The sequence below is a fragment of the Ranitomeya imitator genome, chromosome 1 (genome assembly GCF_032444005.1).
Source record: "Ranitomeya imitator isolate aRanImi1 chromosome 1, aRanImi1.pri, whole genome shotgun sequence".
NCBI classification, from domain to species: Eukaryota; Metazoa; Chordata; class Amphibia; order Anura; family Dendrobatidae; genus Ranitomeya; species Ranitomeya imitator.
Window position 1 is genome coordinate 971,207,545 of NC_091282.1, and position 12,145 is coordinate 971,219,689.

A 12,145-nucleotide genomic window follows, 5' to 3' on the forward strand; every position below is an offset into this window, starting at 1 on the left:
AATAATCACGACTAAGACCCCTTTTTTGAAAATGTCTGAAATGCAATCCACATTAAGTTTGACATAACAGGCTAAAATATGAATCCAAACCCTTAGATCTATATAGTATTTCAGATTTCTAGATAAATTATTGCAATTTTTTTCTAGCTTTATATGTAAAAAGACTTGAATGTGGGAAATAATGCACTTATTTAGCTATGAAGTAAGGTACAAAGTATAATCAACAAAAGAACATTTTACAGTCCTAAAATCACTTGGCCCGAAGCACAAACTGACAGCAGTCAAGGAACCAACATTTCATGACTTTATTCAAGATGATATCACCTCTTAGGTTTCTTGCCGCTATATGTAACCTTGGAGTATGCAGATGGATGACAGGACAAAAAGTAAAAGTCTGGGTTTGTGCCTATGTGGCTGTGTTTCCTCTGCTTGTTTTCCTTCATTGGTGGGCTGTTGATTTACATATCATTATTGTGAAGACCTTATAAAATCAAACAATGCCACTGACACTATGAGCTCGTGCAGAGGACCGTTTAAATCAGACGAGTGCTTATCCATGATTTTGATGGATAGCACTTGTACCCATGTCATGCTATGGGACTATGCATATGTCCAATTTTTTCCTCGGTCCGAGTGGTCTGAGGAAAAAGTAATTGACATGTCAGATTTTGATCTGAGTGTTGGATCAAAATTGGCAATGCAAGTCTATGGATCCGTGGAAAACATCGGACCGCACTAAGATGACAACCGAGTGCAGTCAGATTTTCACAAACAGACTTAATGACTGTGTACAGTTTTGGGCACTGGTGCTCAGGAAGGATATAATGGAACTAGAGCAAGTATAAAGGAGGGCAACAAAATTAATAATAGGGATGGGGTAACTACAATACACAGAGAGACACTTGTGTCTTCAAGTTCTTTGGTGGTGTGAACAGGTTCCTACAGCGTGTTCACTATCAAGTAGCCCATGTGTTTTTGGTTCAATACCCAGAGAGATTAGCAAAATTAGGATTATTTAGTCTAGAAGAAAGACGACTGAGGGGCGATCTAATAACCATGTATAAGTATATAAGGGGACAATACAAATATCTCTCCGAGGATCTGTTTATACCAAGGAAGGTGACGGTCACAAGGGGGCATTCTCTGCGTCTGGAGGATAGAAGGTTTTTCCACCAACATAGAACAGGATTCTTTAGGCTATGTGCACGTTCAGGAAAGTGAGCAGAATTTTCCTGAGCAAATCCTGACTATTTACACAGGAAATCTGCAGGTTTTTTTGCATTTTTTTGCGCGTTTTTTGTGCGTTTTCTTTTATTATTTTATTCTATTTATTATTTTTTGGCGGATTTTCCACGTTTTTTTCTGGAGCTTCCCAATGCAATAATATAGTGGGAAATCCGCAAAAAAATAATGAACATGCTGCATTTTTTTACTCAATGCATTTTTATCGTGGAAAAATACGCAAAATGATGAGACGTTTATGTATGCGTTTTTTACTTGGAAAACAGACGAAAAAAACTTGAAAAATCCTGAACGTATGCACATAGCTTTAATGTTCGGGGTTCCGGAGAAAGTCTGGGAGGAGAGAGAGAATTTTCCAGCTCCAAAGCTGTTTCCAGTGGCGTTCAAGGTTCAAGTTTGGGTACTGTTCTGGAACCTGAACGGAACTTTGTACTAAAGTTCGGGTCAGTACCAGAACCTGAACTTCCATGGGTCTGCTCATCCCTATTGTTCTCTTATCATTCCCAAAAAGACATTTCTAATTGACATCCTTCTGTCTCTACTTCTATTACCCATTTTTGTGCCCAGGACTGTCTGATCTGAGTTTGAGTTCGCAACCTCCATTGCAGCATTATTAAGGTTTCTGTTAGGAAATCTGGGGTCTGTTGTCACTGTATAAGTTATACGATAAATCGGCTTCACTTACATGGCTTACTTTAAAAAAATATAAATTTCCCTAAGCTCCTTTGCACAGGGTACAGTCATAACATTTGATAAATTCTGAATTTTTTTTTTATTTTAGGTTTAAAATCAGGCTGATTTGCAGCAATGAAAGGAATGTGTGGCATATTTATTTTGCCATGAGTTTAGAGATATTATTACACACAGTAGTTTCAATGGTAATGTAGGACAACTGACCCTCTTTTTATATCCGGCGTGATTTTCACCTCATGTTTCATCTTCAAACAAGGTTGATAAGACATTAATGTTAAAATCTTTTGCTGCAAAAAAGGACGCAACTCATTCCAAATAACATTACAATAAGTTGCTTCCAATTTTTATATAAAAAGTCTGAGCCCTGGGTGTACAAGTCAACATTTTTCTGTGATGATCTGCACCATTTCAAAGTCTTTTTTCCGTTGAGGCGAGATACCTTAGTGTTTTCTATTTCTCAAAAATAATTAGAATTGAGAGTCCTCAGTGGTTGATGCCTTTTAATGGCCAACTGAAAAGATGGTAACAAATTGCAAGCTTTCGAGACTACACAGGTCTCTTCATCAGGCAAAGACTAAAAGAAATTCTGAAGAATCACATATTTATGCACAACATAGAGAAAAAAAGGGGGAACACCATGGATAAGCCAGGTGACATGAAGCAGAATTATCATGAGTGATAAACAGTTATGTCCATAAATATTAGGCCAGATCTTAGATAAGGAATGTTTTATTGTCCTCTGATTAGGGTCTCTGTTGTGATGACCCCTCATAGTCTGAGGGGCAAGTTCCTTAGTTGATGTAAAAAGACATACATTCGTGCAACACATTCATTCCTGCATTGAGACTGTCAAAATGCTATTTCTCAGAATTTCTTGAATACTTTGATATTAATGTGACTTTGGTTCTGTGCAGACATCTCACTATTGCAATTACTATGCTGCAAATTTATCTTTTCTCTCAACTAGATCAAATAGCAATACCTGATTTTGGCACTGGAGCCATGGAAAACTGGGGACTGATCACATATCGGGAGACTAACCTGCTATATGATCCTAATGAATCTGCAACAGTCAATAAGCAGAGAGTGGCGGCTGTAATTGCTCATGAGCTTGTTCATCAGGTATGAAACTTCATAAAATGCATAACTATTACTCATTAGACGTCTTTTCATTCAGCAATGTGCAAACCTGCTCCAAGACAAGCCCAAGGAAGATTGCATTTTTTAAAAAATGCTAAACTTTTATAGTCCTGTACATTTTGTAATTTTGTTAAGGACCTTATCGAGATAATCAAATACCCTTAAATGGGTCGTGTCATAAAGACTTTCCATATGTATCATATAGGCATTTCTTCTATTTGCCTAAATGACTGACAACATATGGAGGACCTGGCATATCTATATATTACCGAGTCTAAATGTGGAGTAGAGAAATAAAGACTGTAACGATCAGCTGGGCACCAGGACAATTTCTACTTATACAGTATCATTCTTCTTGTCAGTATCATTGTAAACTTATCAGGTCTTATCATCAAATTATCATCTTACATTAATAATCTCTTCTATAAATTGCCAGCTTTGTGGCTGCTGCCATGATACTTTTATGCTAACATCCATATTGCCTGCCTTGATCTTCCTGGACCCGTATGTCCTGTTTCCCCCATTTACACAAAGTCACTTACAATTATTGCTATATTTTCTTACATGGGGAACTGTCAATTATGCTATGAGTTGAGGTGGAACTCATAGGCTTTGTAGCAGCTTGTTTACTGGCATCAGGTCAAAAGTACTCAGTTTTTGCTTTCATTTGTTTCCCATAGCTCCCTTGACCATTCCATTTAATTTAGTATAAACTGTTATAGTCTTTACCAAGGGGTTGATGAACTCAAGGCCAAGACTTTACACGTGCTGCGCCGATTCTTTGGAATGCACTACCTAGGTTAATACGATTAATCCCCAATCCCCACAGTTTTAAGCGTGCCCTAAAAACTCATTTGTTCAGACTGGCCTACCGCCTCAATGCATTAACCTAACGATCCCTGTGTGGCCTATTTATAATAAAAAAAAAAAAAAAAGGTTCCTCGCATCATGTTCTCATACACTTTATGCAGTATTAGCCCTCTGTGTCTGTACTGCTACATACTTAGGCAGGTAACTGGTTCATGCAGCTTTACATGAACACCTGAGCCTTACACTATAGCTGGTCCGAATAACTAAAGCAATTGTTACCATCCACCTCTCGTGTCTCCCCTTTTCCCCATAGTTTGTAAGCTTGCGAGCAGGGCCCTCATTCCTCCTGGTATCTGTTTTGAACTGTATTTCTGTTATGCTGTAATGTTTATTGTCTGTACAAGTCCCCTCTATAATTTGTAAAGCGCTGCGGAATATGTTGGCGCTATATAAATAAAATTATTATTATTATTATTATTATTATTATTAATTTTGCAAGCAACCTAGAGAATCCTGTGAGCAACACTCCCTTTTGTAAAGACCAGAAACATTAACAAAGGCCCATATCTGTGCAACCTTATGGGGAGTTTAAAGAAAAATACTCAGAGAGCATCAGAAATAAAAGAGCAGATTCTCTTTACTGCTTCTGGACTGTCCATAGAGTATACAAGTCTGGACAGGTTATAAGGGAGATCAGCAATAAAAATGATGCATTAATATGTTAAAATACCCCCCTACCTCCCCCCCCCTCCTCCCCCCCGAAAGGGTCTATTAAGACTTCAAGGGAGGCACAGTGTGTGAGGTAAATTAAAAAAATCAAATAGAGAAAAGTCAACTTAAAACAAAAGTAAGAGAAAAATGAGACACTCTCAGTCTGAATCTCTGTTTCTAGCATAGCCCCAATTGGGAAGACATATGTCCAATATAGAAAAATAATTTGTTCGCGATAAAGGAATGCAATTTAGAATGTTTTTAGCAGTCTTCTGTGATCGTAAAGAAAATAAATAAATAAAAGAATATGGAAAATAGACACATATTTGCCATTTATAACAAAAAATTAAGCCGCATCTATCTCTAGAAAGAAAAATTGAATATCCTAATGAGACTTTTTTAGAGCCATGAAAAGTGCATGTACGATAAACCTAAAATGTTTCTGATCAGGAACAGGGTAAAATGGCTCAGTCCTGAACTGGTTAAAGCAACCTTTTCAAATAGTTGTTGTGTACTTTGCCTCTTCCATTTTATAGAATAAGCTGCATCAGATAATAGATATACTGTAAGAATATATTTTTCCAATTCCTGTCATCTGCACCTTATGGCCTCATTCACACATCAGTAAAGGTACCTTCACACTAAACGATATCGCTAGCGATCCGTGACGTTGCAGCGTCCTGGCTAGCGATATCGTTCAGTTTGACACGCAGCAGCGATCAGAATCCTGCTGTGATGTCGCTGGTCGGGGCTAGAAGGCCAGAACTTTATTTCGTCACTGGATCTCCCGCTGACATCGTTGAATCGGCGTGTGTGACACCGATTCAGCGATGTCTTCGCTGGTAACCAGGGTAAACATCGGGTTACTAAGCGCAGGGCCGCGCTTAGTAACCCGATGTTTACCCTGGTTACCATCCTAAAAGTAAAAAAAACAAACACTACATACTTACCTTCCGCTGTCTGTCCTCGGCGCTGCGCTTCTCTGCACTCACTGTGAACACAGCGGCCCGGAAAGCAGAGCGTTGACGTCACCGCTCTGCTTTCCGGCCCCTGTGCTCACAGCCAGTACAGAGAAGCAGAGCGCCGGGGACAGACAGCGGAAGGTAAGTATGAAGCGTTTGTTTTTTCTACTTTTAGGATGGTAACCAGGGTAAACATCGGGTTACTAAGCACGGCCCTGCGCTTATTAATCCGATGTTTACCCTGGTTACCGGCATCGTTGGTCGCTGGAGAGCTGTCTGTGTGACAGCTCTCCAGCAACCAAACAGCAACGCTGCAGCGATCCGGATCGTTGTCTGGATCGCTGCAGCGTCGTTTAGTGTGAAGGTACCTTAAGTTAGCATCAGTATTTCATCAGTATTTGCATGACAAAACCAGGAGTGTCTCCAAAAGACAGAACAGGTGTCAGCCTTTCAATTATAGTTTTTCCCTAAGTTCCACTCCTTGCTTTGGCATACAAACACAGATGCAAAATACCGACATGTGAATGAGACCTTATAGTTAGGCTAGGTTCACATTGCGTTAGTGCAGTCCGTTCAACGCATACGTTAAACTGACTGCGCTAACGCAAGTGCCGAAAAAGATCGCGTTTATGCGATCGCGCTAGCGCAGATGCTCTATCTGTGCTAGCGGTGATGGACCCGAAAATGCTCCAGACTGCGTCCGAGGGTCCGTCACAGAATGACGGCACATCGCTAACGCATGCCGATTGACATGTGTTAGCGATGCGCTACATAATGGCAGTCAATGGGTGCGCTAACGCATCCGTTACATAGCATTAGTGCCGCTATGTAACGGATCCCGTCAGCGCATTGCCATTAACACAATGTGATCCCGGCCTTACGCCACTGAGATAAGTATAGAGTCGAGATAACTAAATGGAAGTTGCTTTTCACAAAAGAACAGAATGGTTACAAGTTTACTATGGAATATAAATTTTAATTGACAGAATGTCTAGTATGCAATGTATACTTTACTAAAATTTCTATGTTTGCCGTATATCATAAATGATATCTTTTATAATCTGGTATCTGATAGCACGTACAGATTTGCAGCAGTTACTATGTAATTAAGTACTGATTCTCTATGCAGGATTGATAATAATCATGTTGCATTTTATTCCAGTGGTTTGGAAACATAGTGACGATGGACTGGTGGGATGACTTATGGCTAAATGAAGGCTTTGCCAGCTTCTTTGAGTATTCTGGGGTTAATTCAGCGGAACCAACATGGAATATGGTAATTGATTTTTTTTAAAGAAAATATATAAAAATGTATTGTATATGCATAGCATGTGTTCACATATGCTATATCTACATTCTTCCCAACTATGAGAAATAAAGTGGGACGAAATAGCAGAACATGAAAATCAAACATGGGAAGTATTAGATTTAGATGGTCACGTGAAAAGTTTAAGGGGTTATCCTCCACACAGTATAATACACCCCATAGACCATACAGTATAAGGCATCCCATAGTCCTTTGTATAGTATAATGCACCACATAGTCCTCCATACGGTATTTTAGCCACAACAATGTTCTAAAATAATACAATACTCACCTTTCATCCTCATTCCCCCTCTGCTCCGGTCTCTGCAGCAAGTGCTCTGAATCTCAGTGTACCGGGCGCCGTGTAGTGACGTCATCACGCCTGCTTCGCTGAGACGTCAGATGCCGAGGAAGTATGATGAGGGAGGAAGTGTAACACTTAAAGTTGCGATGACGAGCGGTGCGCTTGGTGCTGGTGCTGGCACCAGGGCCGCCCGACTCATGGGGCCCCTTAGCGGTAGTGCAGGAAGATCATGTCTCCTTGCTCTGATGGAAAGAGTTTAACCAATACAGTTAAAGGTAGCTTTGAGCCCAGGCAGCCGCACCCTCTGCTCCATCCATGAGTCAATTTAAAAAATAAATACATTTTTATGACACTTAAATCCAATATGAGCAATAACTTGGAACACATTGTATATATACTATATAGAGCTTTTATATAGCATTTTTATGGTTAGTGCTGTTTTTATGTTTGTTCCATATACAGAAATGATAAGCTTTTATTTAACATAATAATTTATACACTATAAACTTTTTTTTTACAGCTTGACCAAATTTTAATAGATGACCTCTTACCTGTAATGAAAGATGATGCACTGCTGTCTTCCCATCCAATTATTGTCAGCGTCTCGACCCCAGCTGAAATTACATCTGTCTTTGATGCCATCTCATATAACAAGGTTGGAAATTAATTTATTCATAAAACTAATCTAAAACAGAATATATTTTATTTATTTACTATGGAAAGAAGAATTTTTCACTTCTTCTTTCTATCATTTTGATTAGTTTCTTGGTCCCTCTTTTCTGAATTATGTTCTGCCGCATTTGTTTTAGTTTGTTTCCTGTAGCTTTTTTTGTCAATTTGGCAATATTATATAATCCCATAATATAATCAGACAGTTTACAAGCAGGAGCAATGTAGCTAATAAGACTGCAGGTTGTCAAACTCGTTGCCTTTCAGGTGCCAATTGTCCCTGACTCCGGAAGATGCCAGCACACCTAGGCAGAGTTATTAGTGCCTTTACACCAGTTTTCTAGCATAAGTACATTTAAGCAGGTATTGCACTTGTGGTATTCACTGATGTATTTTGTGTCAAATTCTTTAAAATAACGCGCACTGCCTATAAATGTAATGAAAAATCCAAAGTGCTATTAATTTTAGTCCTTAACCATTTTTTTGTGACTATTCAGCACCGAAGCCGCAAATCCTTAACAAAATTAATATGCCAAATTAAAAACCGTTCCAGATTCATCACTCCAAACTGCAGTGAGATGCACCAAAAAAATGCAACATTTGGTAAAAGTCATGTGTCATGAACATGTCTAAAACATCGATAAGCAAAGTTGTGGGTAGAAATAAAAAAAATAAAATAAAAAAAGGGAGAGGACAAAAAAAAAACATTGGCGTAAAATATGTAGAGAATGAGACCCACAAACTAAAGCCAAAACCAAAAAATTGAGCTAGAGTATATGTTGGTATAAATGCAATGCAGAGGTGCACATTCACACTGTGGACATTTAATAAGCAGAACATAATAATATATACCGTACTCTGTAATGAGTAAATAAATAGTAATAGTACATGTAAATTACATAGGGTACTTAGTTATCAGTGTTTTGATTAAAAAAAGGAGAAAACTAGTCTTCCCACCGCAACAAGGTGAACCCCAATCGGGATGGGACCTTCGGGATGGGACCTAACTCTTATTGATTCATAATAGGTAAATAACTAGTAAGGGTACTTGTAGGGAATAAGACACAAAAACTAAGGCCAGTAGAAAGGAGTAAATGACTCTGGACAACTGGAAAATAGCAATGATGAATGGAGTCCTTATAGTTTATACCAAATGCCATATTTGTAAATTTACCTTTCTGACACCATGCATTTAAAAAAATGAGCAGAAATCACCCAAATTCACTTTTTTTTTTTTATATAAAATCAGTCAGATCCTGACCTGTCTGCCATATTGCTGAGGTCTTTTACATTGATAGCAATACTTCTAGATGAGAATATTCTACTATACAGACATGTAGGCTCGTCCTGTGCCACTGTAAAGTCTCAGCGCACCAGCTGTAATGAATTCATCCCAGGGATTTAAGACATTTCAAGTTATTCCGATTTTTGAATTAGTAATGCCATTTATTCAACTTTGTCATATAGAAGATAACTTGGATTTACATAGAAATCTTACCATAATTTGAATAAGTATATAAGGCTTCTTTCACACTAGCGTCGGGCCCGGCCCGTCGCAGTGCGTCAGGCCGAGGTTACCGACGCTAGCGTTGCCTCCGCCGCACAACGGGTGCAGCGGATGCTGCTTTTCAGCGCATCCGCTGCCCCATTGTGAGGTGCGGGGAGGTGGGGGAGGAGTTCCGGCCGCGCATGCGCGGTCGGAAAAGACGGTCCGTCGGCTGCAAAAAATGTTACATGGAACGTTTTTTGCGGCCGACAGTCGGCCGAAAAATGGCGCAACCGTCGCGCGACGGTTGCGACGTGTGGCAATCTGTCGCAATGCGTCGCGTAATGTTAGTCAATGGAGAAAAAACGCATCCTGCAAACACTTTTGCAGGATGCGTTTTTTCTGCAAAACGACGCATTGTGACGGATTGCAGTTAACGCTAGTTTGAAAGTAGCCTAAGCTATATACGCTGAAAGGTAAAAATGCACGGAAAATACTTATATTTCTTTTCCAGGGAGCATCCATTTTAAGAATGCTTGAAGATTGGATTACGCCAGAGAAATTCCAGTTAGGATGTCAGGTACCGTGTTAGTCTATTTATCCTTTTTTACGGTATCTCATTACATTTATGTGATTCAACTTAATTTGTCCCATTTCATAAAGTAAAAATAAGCCAATTAATAACATACACCTTTTTAGTCTATTTTTATTATACTGTATGTAATGTTTATTTTTAATTAAGGGTTTGTTCACTACTTGAAAAATCCATTCTCAATTACCATATTCCCCCCAAAAAAAATATTATCAACCTATACTCACCTCCGGTAACAGCGCTGTCCCAGTATTTTCAGCAATGGGTCTCCCGGGCTCACATGACATTCTTATGTCTCGGGAGCCCTGCAGCCCATCAGCGGACACTGATGAGCCATTTCACTCTCATCTCCTTCTCATAATTGATGTAGTATCCATAGGATGTCTGAAAGCAGCAGATGCTCTCACTTATCCCAGATGTCAGTTTGATATGAAGGAAATGAGAGTGAAACTGCCCACCAGTGGCTACAGAGTTAATGCAGGGCTCACATGTAATACCAAATACTAAAAAAAAATAATTTCACATGCTTCATGGGCATTTTAAGTATTAAAGGGAATCTGTCACCGGGTTTTTTCCATCTAATTTGAAAACAGTATAATTTACATTGCTGGAATCAGGGTCTCAGCCCTTACATCATGCTGATCTCAGATGGGGTTGCTAAAATCTGGTAACAGATTCCCTTAATTTAAATGGGCATGTTAATGTAAGCATTGGGTAACATAGGGCAAACACAGATTAACAACATAGGAGCTTCTGCTGAAAGTTGATGTCCCAGTATCAATAAATAAATATCTGAGAATGTAATTGATTCTATACTACTTAAGGGTCACAAGGGTTATAATGTCCTTTATGCTTCTTATCATTTTCTTGTTTGTGTAGGCAGCATGTAAATAACTATATTTTTCCTATACTAGAATTACCTTAAGAACTATCATTTCAAGAATGCCAAAACAGATGACTTCTGGGGTGCCCTGGCTGAGGTGAGCAAGGTTTTTTATTCTGATTGCTAGAGTTTTATAATAACATTTCAAATAGTGTTTTCCTACTAAAGTAAGTGATAGCATATCACTAGGATATAACATTACTTAGTGACAGATATGGGGGTAGTTGTCAGGATCTCCATCGCTTCTTAGAATAAAGGCGTCCCAGAGCTAGCGAAGCATTTTGGCTTCTTTGCATTTTCTTCTAATTATGTTGCTTTTTCCTGCACACCATATGGTTAAAAGGGTCAAAATGGAACCAAGGAAACCTTGTTGCATTGTTCTCATAGGTGGGGTGCCATAGGTCAAACCCCACTAATAACATTTTAGAGTGATGTGCCATAGCATTATATGATTGCAACAGTGAGGATCTAGATTAACATCTAGAAGTCCATCCATTTGAAGTTTACACTTTCTCATTGTGGACAATCCGATTATTTTTCCTTTAAAATCATATTGTGCCTGAGTTTTATCTGAGAAATGAAAATGTGATGCAGAGATTGAGGTTGATTTTTGTGCATTGCTACAGAATGAATTGCCACTCTATAAATTGACAGGTAATAAACAGGAAATCTATCTATATAGTTGTCTAAGGGGTATTTCCGTCTGTTTGTCTGCCTGTCTGTCTGTCTGTAACTTCTGTAACGGCATTCCCATGTCGCTGATTGGTCGCGGCCGGCGCGACCAATCAGCGACAGGCTTAGTCCGGCCGCGAATTGGCCCCTCTCTACTCTCCTCAAGTCAGTGCCCCCTCCCTACTCCCCTCCAGTCAGCGCCAGTGTGTCACCCCATCCCGGACCAACTTTTTACTATTGATGCTGCCTATGCAGCACCAATAGTAAAAAGATATAATGTTAAAAAAAATAAAAAAAATAAAAAATGGTGCTATTCTCACCTTTTGCCGTCCACCGATGTACGCGATGCTGCCGCCAGCTTCCGTTCCCAGTGTTGCATTGTGAAATTACCCAGATGACTTAGCAAGACCGCTAAGTCATCTGGGTAATTTCACAATGCATCACTGGGAATGGAAGCTGGCGGCAGCATCGCGCGCATCGGAACAGCTTCGGTGGACGCCGGAGGGTGAGTATATAACTATTTTTTATTTTTATTTTTTTTAACAGGGATATGGTGCCCACACTGCTATATACTACATGGGCTGTGTTATATACTGCGTGGGCTGTGTTATATACTGCGTGGCCTGTGTTATATACTACGTTGGCTGTGTTATATACTAGGTGGGCTGTGCTATA

The 12,145-nt window shown here is 39.4% G+C and overlaps 1 protein-coding gene across 1 annotated transcript in view; it reads left to right on the top strand.

Annotated features, from left to right (window-relative positions):
- The window catches only part of ENPEP (glutamyl aminopeptidase), a 140,301-nt gene that overhangs the window by 70,908 nt on the left and 57,248 nt on the right, over positions 1-12,145 (top strand). Inside the window, exons 5-9 of the mRNA XM_069743856.1 lie at positions 2,903-3,057; positions 6,721-6,834; positions 7,689-7,823; positions 9,838-9,903; positions 10,830-10,895. Of these exons, the coding sequence (XP_069599957.1) occupies positions 2,903-3,057; positions 6,721-6,834; positions 7,689-7,823; positions 9,838-9,903; positions 10,830-10,895 (536 nt within the window). The remainder of the gene's footprint in view (positions 1-2,902; positions 3,058-6,720; positions 6,835-7,688; positions 7,824-9,837; positions 9,904-10,829; positions 10,896-12,145) is intronic.